Source organism: Echiichthys vipera (genome assembly GCF_963691815.1).
Source record: "Echiichthys vipera genome assembly, chromosome: 13".
Lineage (NCBI taxonomy): Eukaryota > Metazoa > Chordata > Actinopteri > Perciformes > Trachinidae > Echiichthys > Echiichthys vipera.
Window position 1 is genome coordinate 6793327 of NC_139838.1, and position 24281 is coordinate 6817607.

General features: G+C 40.5%; 1 protein-coding gene across 1 annotated transcript in view; it reads left to right on the plus strand.

The window, feature by feature from the left end:
- Positions 1–24281, plus strand: part of ptprua (protein tyrosine phosphatase receptor type Ua) — a 169020-nt gene that overhangs the window by 130567 nt on the left and 14172 nt on the right. Inside the window, exons 17-25 of the mRNA XM_083926147.1 lie at positions 205–277; positions 1783–1859; positions 7454–7490; positions 12902–12999; positions 14194–14310; positions 16671–16825; positions 18019–18154; positions 20255–20404; positions 23223–23537. Coding sequence (XP_083782273.1) covers positions 205–277; positions 1783–1859; positions 7454–7490; positions 12902–12999; positions 14194–14310; positions 16671–16825; positions 18019–18154; positions 20255–20404; positions 23223–23537 — 1158 coding nt within the window. The remainder of the gene's footprint in view (positions 1–204; positions 278–1782; positions 1860–7453; positions 7491–12901; positions 13000–14193; positions 14311–16670; positions 16826–18018; positions 18155–20254; positions 20405–23222; positions 23538–24281) is intronic.

Here is a 24281-nt window from a genome sequence, read left to right on the forward strand (position 1 = left end):
GGCCATCTCTCAGTGCTGCGTGTCATCTCTCAGCCTCAGTCTCTATGTTGTGGCAGATGTATTTTGACGACTTGGCCAGATGCTGTAACCTTAGAGGTAACGCTCGGAAGGAATTTGCAAAGTTGTTTCTCTTGTGAGTTTCAAGGTGCACCACCTCTGTTTTTACAGTCAACTTAACGTGTGATCTCTAACTTTACTTTGCAGAGTTTTTTTGATGGCTGGGACGTCACAAAAAAGAAGGACAAGACCAAAGGAAGGCACGATAGTCTGCTTAGCCGTGAGTACTGTGGGCTTACGGCAAAGAAACACTGATGCTGTTATTACTTGGCTCTGGTTCACTCTTGCACGGTAACATTTATAGCTTTTAAGGCATTCACTGTAAAGTGCATTACCATTTAACGACACGGCCACCGTGTCTTACAAGTCTACCAAAGCCCTCCAATAATTATTTTTACTCCCAGTTGAATGGTTGTTAATTCTAGAAAGAAACAACTCTTGTTATACTTTAATGTAATTATGTTTAGATTAATTCAAATTGATTGTTTGACAGTGGCTTTAATAGTGATTTTGAAACGATAGTCTCATTTACAGGTACACTCAGTATCACAGCTTCCATACATTGTATTGTTCTTTTACAGTCACTGTGGAAAATCACATTTATTTCACACTGTTTCATGACAGATAGTAGTGTATGTCCAAACTAAGCCGGTTTCATTTGTAAATGCATATTTTTCTCACTAAAGTTCTGCTTACTGCTGTCTCTTAACTTTTTCTGTAATTGTTCTTTTTAAATCCCAGTAAAGCTGAATGCATACAACAGCAGAGCTGCTGACAACATCGCCATTATAAAACAATGATTTGATCGCCGCAGTGCATCAGATTAATGAATACTGCTTAACATGTAGTGTTTATGGGCCATGATTAAATAACTTTTTCATGCTCCTTTAGCTGATAACAGAAACAATGAATATGGGCTTATTAAAACACAGTACCACAGAGAGCAGGAGGGTCTGAACAGAGTTTTAAGAGGCTGGCACTCAGCACATACTAACCAGTTGTGCGTGTATCTGCTCACAAGCAAGGACACTGATATGGAGGAGAAAACTGTCTCAGTCGGCATTATATTCAGAGTCAAAAACTCTGCATTTATACCCAGATGAATGAAACTTTTCAGGTGTGATAGCAACTGTATTTGTATTAAAGGTTGAATATGTATAATCTTTATTAAAAACGATATTTAAAAAAAGTAATACACCCACGGGGCGTTTTTTAGGGGTACAGAATGAAAGTATTGTTTTTCCATAAAAAAAATATTTAGTCTGAATTACTATTTTAATCATGTTTGAGGGGTTTGACAATGACTTTGTGTCACATTCTGTGAACATTGTACCAGCCTTTAGCGGCCGCCATTGCTAGTTGCCAGGGTTGTCTGTTGTTGCTACAGAAACAAGGAATCATTTTGAGTTGAGGACTAGCTAATGGATTACAAATGACTTCCAGTTGAAGACTGGCTAACGTTAAATACTGTTGTCAAATTAACTGATTAGTTAAATGAGTAGTTACCCTGTATGATTCATCACTTGACATGGTGCAGGCTGATCATTTGACACACTCTGCAACGACTGCTTTGTTGTTGCTACTATGATCTTGAGACACTAGATGGAGGTGTTCTGCTCATCCTCCATATTCAACCTTTAATGATAGCCAATATTGACTGATAGAGGAGATGGGTCTTGTCATTGTCTAATCAGCGAACCCTCAATCCTTTTTTGTGTATTTCAGATGATCGCCATCGAGTGAAGCTCCACTCTCTGCTTGCAGACCCCAGCTCTGATTATGTCAATGCTAACTACATAGACGTAAGTCACCTTCAGTCTAATGTTTCCTCCTCCTTTACCTCCTCCTCCCACATTTTGCCTTAAAAGCTTGTACTAGTCATCTTCTATTTTTGAGGTTGACCGAGTGCTTTACCAGACAACATCTCCCAATCGCTGAACTCTGAGGGTTGTGTGAGCTCTACACGGCACCCACAACATATAGCATTCACTCTGTGTGCTAGTACAAGCAGGCTTTGAGGCGAGATTTGATCGCAGCCACTGCGGAGATCCTACGAGAGCCCATAAGCTCCGAGCAGCAGGCCTCATGACTCACCCAAATGCTTTAGCAAGGCAAAATTGCACCGCAATTGGACTCAATATAACACAGCTGATCCTTTCATCTACTTTTAGATATTTTGATCTCACCTACAGTTCAGCTCGAGTGAGTACCTCAGGAAGCCTCTCCAGTGTGCACTCCTACCAGATTCTATCTCGGCAGCTTTGCGTTAGATGGACCCAAACTACCTGGAGTCACTTTTTCCTCCAGCACAGGCCAGGGTCCGAGATCAGCTGCTCACTCGTGATGGAGGGGTCACTTGTGGGTGACTGTGAAAAAGCTCTCAACAGTGTTTCCTCCATTTTTGGCACTGCCTGCTGCGGCACTCATTGCAGCGTTTATAGTGAGTGGTCTCCGCATGCTGTATAACGTCCTTTGTTTCTTTTGTTTGCTGAACAAAAGGAAATGTAAAGTGGACAGAAGGGGGCACAATCAGTACTGGGTGTTTCACTGCCTACGCTGGCAGCATTGGTTAAAGAGGAACGTCAAAGCTCAGAGTGCTGTGCGTGGCCACTATAACCCCTTAATGCTCCGTGAGGGCTCCGTGAGGGCTCCATTAGGACGAACACTCCAAGGACCTTTGTGTCATTAAATGTGCTGTCTACAGCAGCGCCTGCATGTCATGCCAAGACCCCTGGCTCACAACACTGCAGCCAAATGATTCCCAATGATTCATGGGGGACGCCAGGGTTGGAATAAATGGAACATTGCTTTTTTGAAAGGTTAAGCTGAAAAGTTCCAGCACTCTCTCCTCTCATTCACATGCAGGTTTACATCATTTGTCTTTGGCATGGGTAGCAAGACATTACATTTTTGTGTCAAATCTTTAGATGTTCCCTTCTGCTGCCGTCTATTGCTGACAGGTGTACAAAAGTGACACCATAATCGCCACACTCTGCATTCGCTGTTATTAACACCCACTGTCAGCTAGTGTTTTCTTGCTCCGGTGGTCAGGAAGGGACGCCTGTCACACTTGTTAAAATCAGCAGTAATTAGTTTGGAATAAGATAAAATGGGAATGAGCATGGGAAGCCATGGCTGAGCAGACAAATCAAAAACTTAATTTCGTTTGCAGACAAGTTCTGCTTTGTTTTAAAACTCATTATACTCTGTATGTTTCTTGACTGTCTGTGTGCCGTCTTGGTAGGGCGGGATAACCTGGTTTATTTGCTCATGCTGTAAAGAATTCCAGTTTCCTAAAACTTAGTTCAAACAACTTTCAGCTTCTTAAATGTGTAGTTTTTTCTGTAAAGTGAAAATCCGGCGTAAATCATCTCATGGCCTTTTTCCGAGATTTCCAGAGAGTCCCTAACAGTCCCTAACAGTCCCTAACAGTCGCTAACTGCTGGCTAGCACTTATTAGCTCACGGCAGTATGCTGAAGACATTAAAGCAGCCTTTTTAACCACTAATACTGCTCAAAATAACACCAAAAACTCTGCAGTAGCATGATAAGAATCCCTACACATAAAATAAAGCTGCAACAACGTAGTTAGAGAACCCAGAGTTTATTAAAAGAGTGTTTTTACCTACTGGCCCAGGTACCAGCTCCTCTTGTAGTAAGGTCCATTCAAGTGGATAACCAAAGTCAATCCAAAAAGGAAGGAGCCCATTGGTGCTTTGTTTTATGTGCAGTATAAGTGGTTTAAAAATCTGCTTTAGTGTCTTCACCGTACTGCCCTGAGTGGGCAGTGTTAGCCACGTCTGGCTGTTAGCGACTCTCTAGGATATCTCCGTTAAAAGTTGTTACACGAAAAAAATTGTCTCGATGGCTTATTTGATGAGTGTAAGTGTCAAAAAAAGACCTTGGGATGATTTCACAACAGAATTACACTTTAAAGTTAGATGTGGCAAGAAACACAAGGAGTGAAATATGGTGACCAATAAACATTTTACCCAAACTAAGTAACTAACTTTCTAAATAGAGATCCATTTCAGATCCAGATCCATTATAGTTTACAGACCTACTTCCTGTGTCAACTCTGCACATACACAATTTAAATTCATGGAGTAATATTTTGAGTGAGCTTACTTTTGTTTGTTTTTTACCACCAAATAAAGTGCTTTAGATAATCTGGACAATATGTTGGCTTGTTTACAACCAGTCTGATAGTCCAGCTTCTTTGTCTGACTTGTTTCAGTGAATACACATTTCTAAATGTCATGAAGCTGCTGAGCACATCTACTGTTCACTTCAGTAACTGAGCATGTTAACAATTAGGGATAAGATTGTAATTAATAAAAGGTCATACTATATTAATTGCATGCGTATATGTGAATTAAATTGAACTCTGTGATCATCAAGTGCAGAATCATCCATTGTGAATATAATCCCTAGAAATACTGGGGGTAGATGCTAGATCATACCCATGCAATCGAAAGAGTCACTGCAAATGAGAGAATGCATCAAATGGCATGATGTATTTACTGAAATGTTATCCCTCACATTTATCTTTGGGTAAAATGTCATCTGTGTTAACACCAAGGACAATTCTATCATCACTGGCTTCAGATCAGAAACATTACACTCTGCCTGTCTCTGTGTCGCTATCTCAATAAAGATGTACCATGCTTAGGGTGATAGGGAGATTAATACAAAAGAAAGACTGGTTACTATAAACAAAAGCGGTCTTTTTGTGTATAAACATGGGAATTTGAGTCTTCTGAACATTATTGTCTCCACAGGTCCTTTAGGGAAAGCTGCTAGAAACATTTCATCACCCTCTCTTCCTTGTCCTTAATCACAATAACTAGCTCTTGTTTCCTCCCCTACTTTCTCTCTTTCTCTCTCTGTTTTTCGCCCCCCGTTTTCAACCTTTTGGCATCTCTTAGATTCGGATAAACAGGGAAGTAAGTATCTTGCGTCTCTTCTCTTCCCATCTCCTCTGCCTTTTCATCCTGCCCCCTCACTGTCCCTGCAAGCCCTCTATGGCTCCTCTCCAAGTGAAGATCTTCCTTCCCTTTTCCACTCTGAGCTGCTGAGCCTGTCCGCCACCACTTTTTCCTTGAGAGAAATGCTTTCCAAACTGAGTGCAGCAGTGTCCTCTTTCATTCATAGTTAGATGCTCACCTGGGGTTATTGCCTAACATCAGGCTGTTTTATAAAAGACCTGATAGTATGCCAAAGAGGAGAGTTGACTAGGTCAGATCATAGCAAGCACTGGATACATATTGCATCACAGTGAACTGGGGAAAAACAGATAAAAGCGCAGGAATTATGTTAGAGAAACCTACAGAGCTGTTTCTCTGGGCCTATATTCATCAAGCATCTCAAAGAAGAATGAGGCATCAGCATTCATTGACAGGGCTACTTGGCAAAGTATTGTGCTAGCAGTAACTAGCAATAGCTTGCCACAAAAGCCAGCAAAACTGGCTTAACTAACAGAATCCAAGTTGGAAAGATAATAAACTGCCAGTTAGCAAGTTAGATAATTGTCAGTTGGCTAGTTATGAAGATTGTTAAATCCCAGTAAGCAAGTTTAAAAGGACTGTTTACTAGTTAGCAAGTTAACTGCCAATGACTAAGTTAGATAGCTTGTTCACTGTGTGTTACCCTGGGTTAGCAGAGTTATTTGAATTCCTATAGTGTGACACAAGTAAGAAGTCAAAAATACCAAAATGCTCATGAAATATATTGAATAAATCAAATCACATTTTGTGACAGTGGCAGCTTTTGCTTGGGCTAGTTATTGCTCCACAGGTAATGAGTTATTTCAATTTATGGCAAGGAAATGAAGCTAAAGCAGGGGTAATTGTGGTCCCTCTGAATCTAAAAACACATCAACTACTATTTGTGTACTTTGAAACTGTATAATACTGTATAAGCTTATTCCTAGCCTCTACATGTGCTTAGGAAGCTTGTTGTCCAACCACAAGCAATGCTACTCTTTCAGTGTCTCACTTTCCATGCAGCTGGTTTTCAAATGCAGGCTGTAAATCATTTAAATTAGTTGATTTCCACGGACAGAAAAACAAACTTAGGTTTTACAAAACCCTGATCCTTGTCATAAATTCTCAATGTCTCTTTCAGGTCCTCCAGTGCTTTCATGGAGGGTTTCTCTTAACATTTAAACTAAAGTTTGCAGCATTCATATGATTCTGAGATGCATGATCAATATGAACTCTGATTTCCATTTACTTACATATCAAGGTCAGATTTCTGCTGATAAGCTTCTGATAAGCTTTCCACGTCTGCATGTTTTATTTATTTTTTATTTTTTCGATCCATTGTGAATTTACATTGCTTGATGTTTTCTGTTCGTCTGCTGTTCAAAACTGTGGTTGCCAAGGTGACAGACAGGAAACTGGTCGGCCCAGGGACGTTCAGCAACAGAGGCTCATGGGAATGAGGGTTGCTGCACTTTTTCATAGTGATGGCCATCCATCTCAACTTCCCTCTGTGGCATGACAGTTATGGAATGTAATTTGTGTGCCTGCCTGGCTGTATAATGTGTATATCAGTGCGTGTGGGAGGGGTTGGTGTGTGTGTTGGGGCATCTGTACTGTATTTGTACAAATGTTTACCCAACACAACAGTTGGAATCACTTTACCCATGAGTGATGAGAGAGCACACTAATCTTAATTCTTGGGATCTATCATGCTTGACTGCTTTGCATTCAGCACACAGATTTGCCTGGTGGAGGGCCAGGGCGACGCTAATAGCCTTCAGGACTGTGCACACTGTATCATAACTGCACTAATGCCGAGCTGAGCAGAGAGGAGACAGCCAGATCAGTCAGTGTGACTCAGGTAGAATTACTCCCAGAGCTGAAGATCCCTCACTTGTCAATCTACCTTTGATCAGCAGCCCCGACTGCATGCAAAGCACCACACGCCGGGACAACATTGAAATGCAGCTCCCTCTCTCTGCATGCAATGACCTGGCTTGCAGGCAGACAGAGGAAAAAAATGGAATTAATGCCATTACTCTCTACATTATAATACAAGCGTGATCCTTCACCCCAAGCTCAGAGCCTTAACAGTGCAAAGAATTTGACCAGCCAAACGTGCTGATGTATTTAAAGCAGAGCCTCACCAGCATCAGCAGATGGCACGGTGCAGATTAGTTTTCACTGCCGCTGAAGTATCTTCAGTCAAAGGCAAGGCAGAAATTTAAGAGAGCTCTGAGATGAATAAGAGATTGCTTGACACTGCAAACGGAGAAAGAGAATGGAGCGAGGGGTGAATTGAAAGTTAGAGGTCCCTGAGTCTCACTTCATCACATGCTCTTGTAATTATTAACACTCTACCGTCTCTTTTTCTTTCTCTTCTGCACCATCTTTCTCTCCCTCTCACACAGGGTTACCAGCGATCAAATCACTTCATCGCCACCCAAGGTGAGTGTGAAATACCAAGTAGCACTCTTTGACTGCTAATGTTCGCGTTTTTGTGGCGTCCTTTACACAGCAACTCAGCTGACAATATTTAAATGACTTTGCTGAATTATTAATGTGTAAACAACAAGAAGCCTGTGTTGCCTCATGCTCACATCTGGATCTCCACCATAACGCATCACTTTCCCCCGCCCGTGAGAAACACTCCCACGACAGTCGACTGTAACTGTCAGTCAATCTGCACTGTAACACTACTGACTGTCGCTCTCTGTGAAGTTCTGCTTTTGTGTCTCTCCTCCCCGCCATCTGCATTTGTGGTGCACCATCTATCTGATGTCAGTTTGATACACGATATAGGTTGCTTTCCCCAAGTGGCACACACACTCACAGAGAGAGAGAGAGAGAGAGAGACACACAAAGAAGGAGAGAAAGAGACTGAGAGAGAAAGAGAGCAAGACATTCTCTTTATTCTCAACCAGCTCTGATCCTATTTATTCAGTGAATATGTTTTTCACTTCGTAATCCCCCTCTGATTTCTTTCCATCTTTCACTTTGGTCTCAGTTCTACCGCTTCACAAAAGTAACCGCTAAAAAGGCCCCTCCCTATCCCTCTCTCTCTCTCTCTCTTTCACATTTTGCTCCAAAGTCTTTCTGGATAGAGTGCAAGCAGAGGTGGAGAGCATGTCACAGTGTAATATACAATCAGGGGGAAATTTTACCTCTACCTGCACAGTAGTTACTGATTTAAAGTTTAATGTAAAAAAACAAAAACAAAGTAAGTTTTCTTTATTCATTGAATAGAATACTGCCTAGTATTTTCACTTAAAAACAAACAAAAGCTTCCTGTGCTAAAAATACTGCCTGAAAAATGCCTAAAAGTCAATAAGTTTTATTTGAATCTGTCATGAAACATCAACATACATAACCTACAGAGGCATATATAAAGCACAAAGACTACCACAACGTTTATATGTACATACAAAACTGTAAAGTAGCATGATGTTCTGCATTTAACGGGAACATGCAAAGTTAATTTTAAAGTTTGCGACAAAAATAGGTACCGTTGACATGAATCATTATCGTAGATCGTAGTCACTGTACAGAACGATGTGGTAGCTACAGCATATTTTTTATTTTAAATCCAGCTCTGTGTCATTGCAATGTGGGCAGTGTGTGCAGATGAACTACGTTTGGCTTCCCTTTGTGGCGAAAATCCCCACAGAGCAAAAGAGGTCAGCTGAACGCTGCGTTCCCCATCATCTTGCTGATCAGGATGACATCGAGTCTCGACGGACCTTCAGTGCTCAGAGCTCCGTGCGAGCTCCACACTGCCATGCCACAGATCTGGATACATTCTGAATACATTCCCTCAGATCCTTTTACAAATAAAAACTGTCTCGATTGCTTATTTGATGTATTTAAGTGCCGAAAAAGACCATGGGATGATTTTACACCGGAATTACACTTTAAGGATTCTTAAATTCAATTAAAAGGACTTGTAGACATATTCTGATGTCAGCTGGGCAGAAGAACCAGTTTGAGTTAAGCCCCCTCAACTCCAATTGGCTCCCAGAACTGTCAAAGGCTCAAGCAAGTCCTGCGGGAAATATAAGATGTTCTCCTTGAGGCGCTTTCTAACCAACTGAAAGATGATACAAACAAATGACATTGGAATATTACTATCATCTTTAAAAAGAATACATTGCTATGTTCTTTCTCTTAAGACCGGGCATAGGTGTAACTTGGATAGATATAGGCTTTTTAAAATAGGAGACAGTTAGCAGCGATGGGTGTAGCCGTCAGCTGTAATGACACTTCATCATGAACCCTGCATCACATCTTTTAAAAAAGCAGGAATAAAACTGGGGTTAAATGTGTCAATACTAGGCCTACTGAAAATGATATAACCGTCTCTGAGCAAGTGCTGTCCTGTCTTTTTAAGAAAACCTTGTGAAAATGTCTTGGAAAGGTCCTGGAAAATGATTTCTTAAAAAGAGTGGGAACCCCGAGCACTGTCTGAGCACTGCACTGAAGCAGAATATGTATACAGGGATAAAGACAAGTGCTGCTTTTTCCAAACATATTATATAGCCCTCAGGTAGTTGATTAGTTGGCAAACTCAGTCTCTAACAGACCATTTTAATTTCAAAAGGAAAGCAAGATTTTTGACGTACAGGAATGTATTATAGAAATTTCTTTATTGGTTTTATGCAAATGTCAATATGTTGGTTGTTAATTATACATTCATGAGTGTGGGTGCCTGGGACACATTAAAAGTAGAGTTTCTACATGTGCACTGACTTACACACACACACACACACACACACACACACACACACACACACACACACAAACTATACTATACAGACACTGCATCATTAAAGCTGTCACTTGCGCCTCACAATTTGTATGCGCTGAACAACTCGCTCTACGTATACCCGTGGCGGGCAGTGTGTGGTTGGCTGTCACGGCAGGTTGAGGTTGATTTGTTGTATCTCAGATGAGTCTTAAGGCAGCTGTGCTTGTGCAGCAGGCGGCAGGTGCTCTGGGCTAACTTGCTATTATGTCCAGAGATGAGGGAGAGGGAGGAGGCGGGCGAGGAGGAGGCGGACAAGGAGGAGAAATGCCAAGCGCACTCTGAAAGCCCGAGTCCAAAGCGGCAGCATGTTGCGCTGTGAATACAAATTCACCCCAGCCGCTGGGATCACACATCATTTGTCTCTGAGCTGACTGCCCTGTACCTCTGGCGATGCATTAGTGGGCTTCTCCTGCTGCTGTTAAAAAAATTAACATCTCATATCGCTAATACGCACAGAAACCAGCACGGTGATTGCTGACAAGGGAGGGAGATGTGAATAACCCTGTGAAGAGGAGGGAAAATAGCGATTAAAGTAGCTGCCCACATGTTCATATTAAAACGTACACAGGCTGGCGTCAGCTCACCTCAGGTCAGCTACAGTAAAAAAACAGTATCTGGTGTTATGAAAGAGAAGGCTCTGATCATGTGCTGTTTTTTAACAAGTAAGGTTGATTCTTTGCCTTCTCCATTTTCTCCATGTTTCTCAGCCATGTTTGCCCTGGGGCATGTGATCAATACATACCTTTTGATTCATCTTATTAAGACATCTGTGGACAAACAACCACCACTGTATTTCTCCTATTTGTTTATTTGTGGAGACAAACACCTTGATAGGACTATGTGTTGCTTTGCGTTGTTTTGTTTTTTTGTTAGTCAGATTGGGACACATTTGTCCTCTTTGTCATCAGCAGAAGGGTTTAGAACAATGCCCCTTTGGCTAATCTACTTGTAAAATAATTCAATGGCTTCAGCTCTTTCCAATCTGGACCCTATCTTAACCAGGATCCAAAATTCAATCACATCACTCTGATTCTCCAACATCTCATCTGGCAATGCAATGTGTTTTTGGACTATTCATGTCATTCGCATCATTCACACTTGACGCCGGGGGAGTGGAATTTCTCAGCAAGTGCTAACTGGTGCTGTCATTTCATAGAGAAACACGGTCAGCAACGTTGGAAATCAAGCCGCAGATGGCTTCAAAACTTACCGGAGGGTCCCACCTCCTCACTGACCTTTACCCATTTTTTATTTTGTCCCAGTAGAAGACGGCAGTGGTGTCGTAGAGCACCAGGTGCCTAACACAGCTACAATTAATTTCTCGTAAATGTTGGTCAACAAACAACAGTACGTGAGGGAAGTGACGTCGTCGGCCTGAACTCGTCGCTGATTAGATGTCACGGCGCGATGTAACCTGAAAAGTTCAATATTTTAAACTTCACTTGCGTCCTGCCAGAATCTCCATTCGCCCCGCCTCCGCCTGAATTGTGTGTCATTGCGCCATTTACATTGATTTTCAATGTAGAGGCGTCGCTCAATTCGCGTCATTCACGTTTGGTCTGAACGCATCTTTAGGCCAAAGCATGCCCGACCCTACTCCAAGCAGGCTGTGGTAATGTAATGCTGACCGCAGCCAACCAGTGGAGACACAACCTTCTCACCCTTAAACAGGCGTGTATGGACACCAGAGAGAAAGATGTTTTTTAAAGTCTCAACTCTCAGGACTTTAGTTGCTTCTTATTGAAGCTCTGTCATTTAAAGTTTAGTTTCTCTCAGGCGTCCCTGTTTATTCTTTCAGATAAATGGAAGCGTGTCATGTTTTCCAGGTTTTCCAGTTAAGTTACTGCTGAGGAAAACCCTACAAATGAAAGGAAATGAAAGATGTTTATTCAAAGTTTTACAGCTGCTACTTTGACCACTCAGACTTGCTGTTTTCTAAAAAAGCATTGGCAGAATAACAGCCTACTAAGCAGTACAACATTTTTTTTTAAATAGTAATTTTTTAAAATACAAAAATGGCCTAAATACAACTAGGCCGAGCTTAGCTGAGCCAGCCCATGTGTATGGAAAAATGGTACAAGACTATAACTGTTTACCTGCCACTATGAATATTCATAGGTGAGCATTAAGCATTTTTGTAGATCTTATAGATCATGTTCCTGGTGTGTGAAGGCCTTTAGGTCAACTCTCTTATTTATTGTCAGGAAATCATATGAAAGGTTCTTGGTAAAATGCTACAGGTGGTTTGGAGATCATACCAGAAACACATGCTTCAATTGAAGTTATTAGGCGAAATAGGATGTGATGTCACAGTTTCAATGTGGGTCATAAAGCTATCAATACAAACAGTATTGCTGAATAAAATTGCTTTGGTATGAAATGTTGCTGTACAAATAAAGCTGGAATTAACTATCAAACACAAACAGAAAAGAAATATATAATAAAGAGTCAACAATATATTCTGCTCGGCCTGTACCTATGAGGGATGATAAGGTGCAACCTTCTCTTAACAGAGTCATCCAGGTCAGTTACAGGAGACAAGATAATGTTCCTATTAAACAATCTGCGTGGGTAGAACTGAATAGACTTGTTGTTCAATAAAAGTGCGTAAGTGTGTTTGGCAGAGGAGGCAGGATGAAGGAGGGTCTTGTGATATCAATGCTACGCTGTAATGAAATCAATGAAAGTGTCATCTCTTCTGGGCGTGGGGGGGGGGGGGGGGGCTGTGATTTGTGTCTTCCGCTGGTGTTTGGTAGAAAGGCAATACAGGAGCGTGTTTACACAATGGCTGAGGATTTGTGGGCGTATTGAAATGACATTTCTTTGTAGTATTAGGAGAACACAGAGCGAGCAATAGTTCATGGATGACACATTGTTACTCTATTCCCTGGCATGGATTACACAGCGCCTCTACATTGATGGTTATTGCTGCTATTTTCTCTGACTTATGGCTCATCTCTCCGCCCTCCTCATCCTCCCCTCCTTCTCTTCTTCCACCTTCTCTCTCCTCCCACATCTCCACCTCCACCACCACTGTATATCTCCTCCTCTGCAGGCCCCAAGCAGGAGATGATCTATGACTTCTGGCGGATGGTTTGGCAGGAGAACTGCTTCAGTATTGTCATGATCACCAAGCTGGTGGAAGTGGGCAGGGTAGGTTTCCCTTCCCTTTGTCCTGTGACCTCTCCAGCCACCTGTGAAGATGGATGAAGGGAGTGTATTTCTGGGGCTCCCTTTATCATACACTATATATCAGAGGGGCTGTGTTGTGGGAGGAAATGGCTGCCACTGTCTGGTTGTGAGTGATCACTTTTTGCTTTTGTGGCTGTGCTCTAAGGTCAAAGCTTTGATGTATATGAAGGAACATTGTGGCCTCTGTTCTATTAACCATTCGTGCCTTTGGTGAATACATGAGCCTATATTGTTCAAAATGTGTTATACATGAGGTTTCTGGCTTTCACTGAACATGCCATTTATAAAATGTGCTGGTACCACAGTCATGCACAGTTGTACCTGTGTTCTATGGCTGTGGATGGGGTTGCACTGTTTATAAATTACATGTTTGTGTGTACAGTCCTTCCTAAGGTCTCGGTAGCTTCTAGCTTCTGTTGGGTTTATGTAATTTACTTAATCGAGTTACAGAGCCTGTGCTTCCAGAAATTTAAGTGATGCGTAAATTGGTTATTAGGAAACATCTGTAACGCTATTCAAAAAACGGAAAAAGTGTGTCAGCCAGGGTAACATATTAGACAGGGAAAAGGAAACAGTTAATGTAAAAAAATATATATATAACCAAGAGTGCCTTTTATATTTCATAGGGGAATAGGGGATGGCACTACCTGGCTGTAACCAAATTTCCCCTGGTGGCATAATAACATTTGACTTGTCTTGACTTGAGAGCCTTTCCCAGGCACCTTTGGATCAGAAAATGATTCCACAGCCTGAAGCAGTAGAAACTGTTGACACCACACAACCAGCAGCTGAATAAAATGTCGACTGCACAAAAAAAAAAGCATCAACGGAAATATACTGTAAATTGGCCTGTAATTGAAAAGTTAAAAGGGGAGGTTTGGAGAGCTGTCTGGTTGGAGACAGAGAGAGGAAAATAACACCATTAACAACAGTTCAATCAGATCGAAACATGTCTTATGTAACCTCAATGTCAAAACTTACAGTATGTGTCAGCTGTGACTGTGGAGATGATTGGAATGACTGTGGCAGAGTCACAATATTTAGCAATAGAACATTGCAATTTGGTTGTTGAAATCTCTGGTGGTGTGAATGTTTGTTGTTGAGATGAATCAGCAGTGAACCTCTCTTAAATGCAGCTGTTTGTTATTTGTCCAGATGAAGTGCTGTAAGTATTGGCCTGATGACACTGAGCTCTACGGCGACATTAAGATAACACTACTGAAGACAGAAACACTGGCAGAGTACACCGTGCGCACCTTCGCCATGGAGAGGGTGAGCCATACTCTAACATTATTTTTTTCTCTCTCTATAGGCTCTGTATCATGTACCAGTACATTTCTCATTCAGCTCCGGCGTTGTTCAAGTGGTTTCTATTTGTAAACTCCTCTCAATATCACACTCTTAGAGGGGCAACATGGCTAACCTCTTGTTATGAAAGCACCAAAATTGCCACATGTATAACTCAGTATATTTAGAAAATGATGATGACAATGGCAACCCACAAGCTGCTGTTCCATGATTTCAGCAGTGATTGATTAATTGAGTAATTATACTTTATAATTGAGTGAGGGGAGATTCTTTTACAAAAGAGAGTAGGAAAGGGGTACATCACATGAGGGTGAGGATAAAAAAGCATTCCCCACACTTTGCTCCTGGGAAGCTTTACTTCCAGGTGTCAGTAGGTGGCGCTGTGACTCTGACTCAAACTGAGTATGTAGGTGTCTTCAGGTCTGAACTATCATACAGAATGTGAAATCTGGGGCAGAATGGACAATGTAAAGTCATTTACAACAGTCACCAGTTTACTGTGTCATGGCAAAACATACAATTTGCCCACCTCACCACAACTACCCTGTTTCAGTAAAACACAAATGCTTTACAATTTGGTGACATGAAGGTCCTGTGATTCTGCTGACCACATTTGAGATTCATCAAGTTTTGAGCGTCAAACACTTAAGGCCTTATTTAGATTACCTATCTATCTTAACTAGCTTTTTAAATGTGTTGTATTGATCAGAGGCAGCTTTCAGTAAATGCAAACGTTTCCATGTGCACAATTAAGTCTCTTCAGCAAATATTGTGGGACATTTAAGCAGCAAAACTTAAAACTGTAGTTATAAACTTGACAGAGGAAGCACAACTAAAGGTTTATCTTCTAAAATAATCATTGAAGTTACTGTACATCCCTCAGAAATGCTCACAGGGGAGCAGCAGCAGACAGCAGCTCTGCTCTGTTCACATTTTAGAGAATGTGATTCATGTTTTCCTGATTAACGATGTATTTCACCCATGTGCTATCAATCAGAATGTTTTTTTTATGAATAATCCATGGGTTAACCACGGAGCAGTGGATGTAACTGCAGTCCGTCAATCACTAATCTCACTATAACTAATGTACGTGATGAAATAGCAGGAAAGCACTGCCCCTTTGACTTTAGACAAGGTTTTTTTTGGGTCAATGGCGCAAATGCTTTTTGCTGCCCCAAGATAGCAATGTGCTAAAAAAACGCCTTCCTACATCTCATTTTAAGAGCAACACCCTGATGGGCTCACAGACAGGTGCAAGTACATTTGCTACTTACACAACATGGGCACTATGAAAATGACTGTGTCGGCCTGAAACTAGCAATGACAGTTGCGCTGCTCTCTGTGCAGCTTTTTGCTGGGTGGAAGATAGAGCCCTTATAACCCGCATTCTGGTTATTTTTTTGTACTAATTTCAGCCTTTTTTGGATGTATAGTGGAAGTCTCTTTATTTATGTAAAGGAAAACAGGTGGCAGGTGACAATTTAAACCATTGCCAAGCAACCGAACCAACCAGCATTGGTTTTGAGGCGGATTTAAGTGTGAAAAAAAACGAGAAGCGACTGTTCAGTGCAGACAACCTGCCGGTTTCCGCGGATGAGATGTGCGCGAGAAAGCCACTTGCTAACGCTTTTTTCTCTTCGATCCTTCTGTTGGAATATGGAACAGCAAATATTCTTTACCCACATGTTGTTCACTTTCTGAGCTTTGCCTCAATGTTGTTAGTATGTCATACGCTTCATTGATCTGATTGGTTGATTTGGCCCGTATGTTGGTGATAGACAGATGTTTTATCCAATCAGCAACCAGTATTTTCACCCCTTCCCAAAGATCTCCAAATCTGTGTTCCCAGATGGACTTGCTGAGAAAATGCATATCAATCCATCTGGCAGCATCAGGTTACTGATTTGGGGCAATGATTATATTAATTAATGAGACATAAACAATCTACATAATTAAATAATCTTTACTTTTCTAAACTAAGAAAAAAATGTTTTCTTTAGCATCCACCATGTGACAAGATACTATGTGAAATGTTTTTAACGATTCATGGCTCTATATAATAAAAATATAATAAAATGAAAACCTCCAATTAGTTTGTATAAGTCCATAGAATTGTAAGTGAGTATTTTCTATGGGAAGTTTAACCAATCATTTTGAAAATTGTTTGCCACTGCATCCGTTTTTAATGTCCTAATGTATATAAATATCAATCCAAAAACCTGCCAGATTTGGTGCTTTTATCATAAAATGAACAATTGTTATGGTGTGTTGAGCTATGCCACTCCACTAAATAATAATAGCATCTCATTCGATTTGTCTTGTAGAGAGGTTACCCGGCCAAACATGAGGTGTGTCAGTTCCACTTCACCTCCTGGCCTGAGCATGGGGTGCCGTACCACGCTACGGGCCTTCTGGCTTTCCTGCGCCGGGTCAAGGCCTCAACACCTCCTGATGCTGGGCCTGTGGTGGTCCACTGCAGGTATCCCATCACTTTCCATGCTGATACTGACCTAAACCCTGAGCAGATGTATGGGCTCATGTATTCATGCTCCTTAATATCATATTTCTTGATGTTCAGAGCGCACTTAATTCGCTCTGTTTATTTCTACTTCATAGTTTCCAAATTAACTTTTTAGCTTCTCGGTTCTGTGTAGGCGGAAAGCATGAAAGTGACAATAACAAGTCAAAAAAACTAAATAAGATTATCAGGATGTTGCATTTCGCACATAAACAGCAAGAAATTCACAAAGACGTAGGCAGGCAAGGATAGTGTTTCTTTGTAGGATATTTCCAACCACCTGTTAATATTTGCATTTAAATCCCTGCAAATACGGGAAAATAAGAAATATCGTTAATAAGATTAGCTCAGTTGAGGTGGAACAATTTTCAATGGGAGATGCAATAAGATGAAATGGAAACCTAGTTTTCTGATACTTGGCTTGGAGTACTGCTTCTGCCTCTTTAACTGTAGACACACATTCTGCCAGCCTTGGTATAAGCCTCCACTATACCAGAAAGAGTGATAAAAGGCACCACAGTGTCCCTGGTTAAAGTCCAGAGGGTGTCCTTGATGCATGTCACCCTTTTCTCCGTCTCTTTTCCCCCATTGTGATGCCTCACTTGTTTGGACTAGTTCAAACCTATTTCTTTTGAATGGGTCTTTGTTTTTGTTTTTATTTTAAACCTGTCATCTGCATTACACCAGCTATCTGACTATGGGTTCCGATTCTGATAAGGCACCATTCCTTTGATGCATCTTATCTTAAAAGAACAGTATTGATTCACTGCAGATTTTTTTTCCCCTGTTCAGTAGGAAAAAGGAAGGGTAGTATTTAAGTATTTAACTCAGAAGATTTTAAAAGTAACCAAGCTCTATCTGGAGCAGTCTGAGGCACTTCCACACATTCATTTATCTCCATGTCAGACCCAGACATGGAGGCCGGTACAGCTGCTGTTTAAATGTCTTCTTATTCTCCAACCAAAAGGCTTTTCACTTTCAAACTCAAGCTGTTTTTTTTTTTATGAAGCCAGAACACAGTGGTTACTGAACAAAGCCCCTTATTACACTTGACTTTATGCGGAGTCCCTGGATCATTACTAAAGGCACCCTGCTGACATAATTTCAGTGGTATATTCAGGTTGTCGACCCTTCTCCTCTCTCCTCTGCACCAGTATGGGGGCAGGCAGGACCGGCTGCTACATTGTGCTGGATGTCATGCTGGATATGGCTGAGTGCGAAGGAGTGGTGGACATCTACAACTGCGTCAAGACTCTCTGCTCCCGACGCATCAACATGATCCAGACTGAAGTGAGTGGGAGGGCCGGGGTGTTCTGAGAGAGGCTGACACTGTTAACCACAAGTTCACAGGTTTGATCTTCACAACGCAAGGCTGCTGGTAGCCCACATCCTTGCTTATATATCTGACCATTAATTTTTGTATTTTATGCACTAGTGTTTTAATCTTGTCAGGCTGAAGCATTCCAAAAACCTCTGGCAGGGGTGGAGGTAGGGTTAATTAACACAAAATGACAACGGTTTGTTGTCACTTCAATTTGTATGTACAATCATGTGTGTACATCATTGCTGGGCAACTTTATTAAAGAAGAAACTGTGGATATGAATAGACATATAGAATACACTAAAATAAAAATATGCAGCAATAACAAATATGAATTAAATAAACAAAATGTAAATATAAAAATACATTTATACATATAATGTAATATAATTAAATATATGCAGTGATAAAAAACATTAATACAAGAAAAAATTGTGAAAATCAAAAGATGTATCGAATATAAATGATAAAATATATGCAGCAATACAAAATATGAATTAAAGAAAAACGGTAGCTATAAAAACATATAGAATATGATAAAATAAACAATATGAAGCAATATAAAGTATCAAGAAAAAACAATGAATATATAAAGGCATACTATAGTAAAATAAAATATATGCAGCATTAAAAAAATGAATTAAAGTCTAAAATGAAATATAAAATGACAAATACAATAAAATACAATATAAAAAACAAAAAAAGACCTTAGACAATAAAATACTCAAGTGGCACAGTGTAAGCAGCTAGTTGCTCACTTTGTGTGTCTGCAGTATGGGGCTGGGCAGGTTTTATAATTTATAATTTTATAATAAAAGGATACTGCAGCTGCTATCGGTGGAGCTAATTTTTTTGCAGTTTAATAACAATGTATCATTTCCAAAGGAGCAGGGTGTAAGATTGTGTTTTATGTAGCGGTGAGGTTGCAGCCTAATCCCCCTCCCCTCACTTTGTTTGTCCATTCTGGGCTACTGTAGAAACATGGCTCGCTCCCTATGTAGATATGAAGGGCTCATTCTAAGCTAACAGGTGATTATATACTAATAAAAACTTACTCCTAGTAGACGCCTATAACATTTTAATTTGACCATTATCTGTGAAATGAATTCATGCAGTAGTAGAGTAAAATGGATACATTATTTCTCCTGAAAAATAGTGAATATAATATGAATATAATGGTATAAGCAGCATAAAATACAAGGACATTAGTGAACTTGCTTTCTTCAACGTGAAAGGAAAAATTATTTAAGAATGGGTTCGTGACTTAAAGGCCATGTAGTATAATCGTTATTCAACACTCATTTAAAATGCTAATTATATTAAAACATTGGCTTCCAGAGAAGAAGTCTAACTGGCGAGAATAATATGACGAGTCAAGTCTACACTTAATTTACTGAGATACTCACTTTAATTGTATTTATAAACACGCAAGTTATTCTTTTAAAGTCTACTTACTGTGAACTCACAATCTTCAACTAAACAGACCAGAAAACATTAATTACTAGAGTACACAAGTAAAACTATTTAAAGTTTTTTTAAATGAAGCTGAGGCAGTACAGTTAATACCAAAACAATAGTATTTATCCTCCTTTTAATTTCATCTCTTCACCTTTCAGCTGAAAAAAATATTCCTGCAATTACAGAAAACATTAAAAAAGATAAATACGTTGGGAGAGGAACAGTTTCCTGCCAGTGATTTTGAATGTATCTTCGCCTCTATGATCTTTTGTGTGCTTGAATGTCAAAACATATTTCTTGGTTTCCCCGTTAATTGCACAGCTCATGACGGTATTTAACTATTATTGTGTGTGGGCAGTGATTTTGCTCCTCTGATGTGTGTTTTCTGCACTTTTTACCCCATTTATAGACACATTCTGATTGGGAACAATGCCTGAGAGTGGGCAAGGCGATTGAAGAATGTGTGACAGTTAGGGCTATTAGTCAACATTCAACAGCAGTAATTAAATTCTACATTGTCCTTCACAAGTGGGCAATTAACAGTTAGGAGGCTCATGTAAGTGCAGTGAGGGTTTTGTGTGAATGTTTTTCCCCTGCTGTCTGTCTCTCAGGAGCAGTATGTGTTCATCCATGATGCCATTCTGGAGGCCTGCCTGTGTGGAGAGACTGCCATCCCGGTAAATGAGTTTGCTCTCACCTATAAGGAGATGCTGAAGGTTGACTCTCAGAGCAACACCTCGCAGCTCCGAGAGGAGTTTCAGGTAAAACACACAAACACGCCTTTCGAATTTAAGTTGGTATTAGCGTCTGTGTGATGTTTGTTGATTGGTTACACTCATTCTCTAGCCAACATCTTGTGTGTTTGTGGTCTCATCGCTGCAGCTACAGTTTACTTTACCCTTTACCTTTCCACACATAACATACTGTTTTTATATTTAAAGTCGCAGTCAGCAACATTTGTCATCATATTCACTGAAACCGACACTATGCTCTGATAGAACAAAATAAATCATCCGGTTTTAGAAAAAACACAGTTCACAGTTCGTGCACACGCCACAGACCCCCCCTCCCTCGCGCATGTTACAATATCAGAGGCACATGCCTCAAGCTAGGCTAAATGATGTTAGCAGTTGTTATCTATGAGTTTAAGACAAGGGTGTGTTCAATGGACTCTGGTGCACGCGCACTGACAAGCACTCGTTTGGAGGGAGCTGAGGAGGGCGGTGAGTGTTGTAAACATTCGAAATTTGACCCAGTCAACTCGATCTGCCAGACTTGCCAACTGCAGCTTTAATATTTAGTAGAAACACCTAACTACAACTTGAATTTGGATGTTATTTAAATGCACAAAACTACAAACATGGCAGAGAACACATACCTCCCCTACCTGTGGAAGTGCTCTGACTCAAACAGACCCTATTCACTGCAGTCACTGCTTCATGACCATGGTATCAGAGAAATGATACCCAGACCTACAAGGCTGAATAACAAGCCAACCACAGTTGGCTACCAGTGCTAATCTTAACACACCAAGGCTGTATTTTCCCTTTAAATCCGTCATCCGATAAAAAGCATTACACACAGAAAAGTCTATTCTTCTGTTTGTTTGGCGGTGGAGAATGAATTTGTAGCTAGACCCAAATGGGGCTAATGAATGAATGACAATAGAAATAATATATATCGATATATATATATATATATATATATATATATATATATATATATATATATATATATATATATAATATATATATATCGTTTAGCTGCCTAGAGCACAATCTATCTTTGAATTCCAATATTCTTTACTATGTTTATGGTCAAGTTCTTGTGCTGGCGGCTGGGACTCAGCTTACCAGAAGCCATTTTGGATGACGCTGTTTTATAAACATAAACATTTATAAATAGGCAATACAGGAATAGAATCTTGATTCATATTTGATCAGCTCTGCCCCATTTCAGTTTGGCACAACACTCCACAGATGATCATGGTGAGACTGTGTCATGCTTTCATCACATTCCCCACTAAAACAGTATCCATGTTGCCTTTTTTCATTCTGGAACTTGTTTTCTGTTGTTTTCTCTCTCAACAATCTCAGCTTTCATCAGAAAACACACATCCACATGTAGTCACACTTAAAGTGTAAAAATCTCATCAAATCATCCCATGGTCTTTTTCAGCACTTACATACATCAAATAAGCCATCAAGACAGTTTTTTTCATATATGAACTATTTACGGAGAAATCCTGTAGAGTTGCTAAAGGCTGGACATGGCTCACACTGATTAGCTCGGGTCAGTAAGGTGAAGACATCAAAACAATTTTAACCACTAATGTAGCTCAAATCTCAGTAGCATGAGAAGAGTCCCTACACATAAAACATATTTCTCCGTAAATAGTTCATACACGCAAAAAACTGTCTTGATGGCTTATTTGATGTATGTAAGTGCTGAAATAGACCATGGGATGATTTGTGCCGGAATTACGCTCTAAGGAGGTGCGCATTAGTTACTTACCTCTGGCAGCGACGTGTGTAGCTATATATATCATATTTAAATGTGTACAGTAACAACACTTTACCATGCAAATGATATTTGGCATTTGAACTAAAACAGTTCAGATGTGCTCTACTCAACTTTTACTACTGTTGGCTGTACATCTTCAAAATCATTGATGGATTGTCTGTACCACTACAACTCGCCGATGTCTCTGATCGAGTGTATATCCTAGTTATGATAGCTTTTTCATTCGCCTTCGTAACACACTGCGTCGTGCACTGTAAGTCCTTGGGGCTCGGTTTGTTAGAAATAAAAATCAATAGTCAGCATGGGAGTGAAAGCCACCATGGCTGAAGCTGCTCTTCTAATTAGTGTGCATTAAACATAAGAAAGATTTTGCTCCGCAGAAAAGTTTAACATTGCAGTCAAACGTGTATTTGTCTTTAACGTAATGGTATTGCCTTGTCCAGTTATAATGATGTAATTGATTGGTGACCTTTGGCTGGGGTAATTAGGATTTTTCCTTCCCACATGCAACACAATTAGCCTTTCTCATCCAATAAGACAGCCTGTCATAATTGGGATTTGTAGTCCGAAGGCAATATTCCAGTTATGAGCTGGAATGTTCTATTCATTTTGTCTAAACCAATGGGGAGTCATCGACAATATGAAGCAAGTTAGATAATCAGTTCATTTAAATTTCTATTGCTTCTTAATATGCTTATTCATAATGTATGAGATTGTGTTTTTATCCATTAAGCCCTGTGGGGACTTTGACTGATAATTAATGTGTTTTTAAGTTTCCCGGAGATGATTGGAGATAGTTGTGCCTGTCAAGTATCGACAGTCAGGCTGTTTGAGTGGAGAGTATTTTCACAGCCTCTGTCCATCTCTCTTTGATCCCATTTCTGTTCCGCTTCGTCTGTCTCCTGTTATCACAATCTTTATTCTCAGGCTTTCATTTTATCTCTGCATCTAGAATGTGAACACGTTCCCAAACCTTTTTAATTATCTTCTTTGCGCACTCTCTTCTTCTTCACTTTGCCGCTCCACCTCCTCCTCCTTCTACTCCTCCTCCCTCAGACTCTGAACTCGGTGACTCCTCACCTGGATGTGGAGGAGTGCAGCATTTCTCTGATGCCCAGAAACCGTGAGAAGAATCGCAGCATGGACGTCCTTCCCCCGGACCGCTCCTTGGCCTTCCTCGTCACAACCGAGGGAGAAAGCAGCAACTACATCAATGCAGCGCTCGCCGACAGCTTTCTCCGGCCCGCCGCCTTTGTGGTGACGCCGCATCCGCTGCCCGGCACCACCACTGACTTCTGGAGGCTCCTGTACGACTACGGCTGCACCTCGGTGGTGATGCTCAACCAGCTCAACCAGTCCAACTCTGCTTGGGTAAGAGAACAGGGGCTGTTAATCCAGCTGGGATAAAACTGTCTACATATATCTTGGAGGTAGAAGTAATTTCATTATTAACTTCTATCTTATCGGCTTCTCATTTCTAGTCATGGAGAACTTGAAAACCCTCTGTGTGCCATTTGCATATACTTAAATAATACATTCCCGCAGTATAATATTAGAACAGGGTTTCTTAACATTTTCAGGAATATGAGCCCATTTTAAAGTGGAAACAGACAGCTTAAAACCAGAAACCCTGATATCAGTGCACTGATAGAGGTAGAGTAAAACACCAGGTGGTATTAATAATGGTTTGGTTACTTATTGATATAGCTTAGCTGAAAGGAAGAAAGTTTATCACTCTCCCTCTTTCTCCTTTTTGTTCTGTTGAGTTGTAAGCTATACTGAGTTGCCTCTTTGTAGAATGCAGTGATGCAGCGTAACGTTATATGTCTAGGGCTTTTATTGTGAAAGACAAGAGTGGAAGTAGTGAAGCTGTAATGAGCTGCTATTGACAATATAGGAGGCAATATTGTTACAGTGTCAATAAAGTTTGCCGGAGCCTCTGTGTTATTATTACAGGCACAACTCAAGTGTTTTCCTCTTCCTTCGTGCCGTAAATCGAGGCGTTATTTTCGCAGAAGTTGGTACCCAGTTGTGGACAGAATTGCATGGTGAAAGCAAGGCTTATGGAGAACCAGTCTGAACGCCAGTGGTGTCATTGTTCTATAAACATTACAT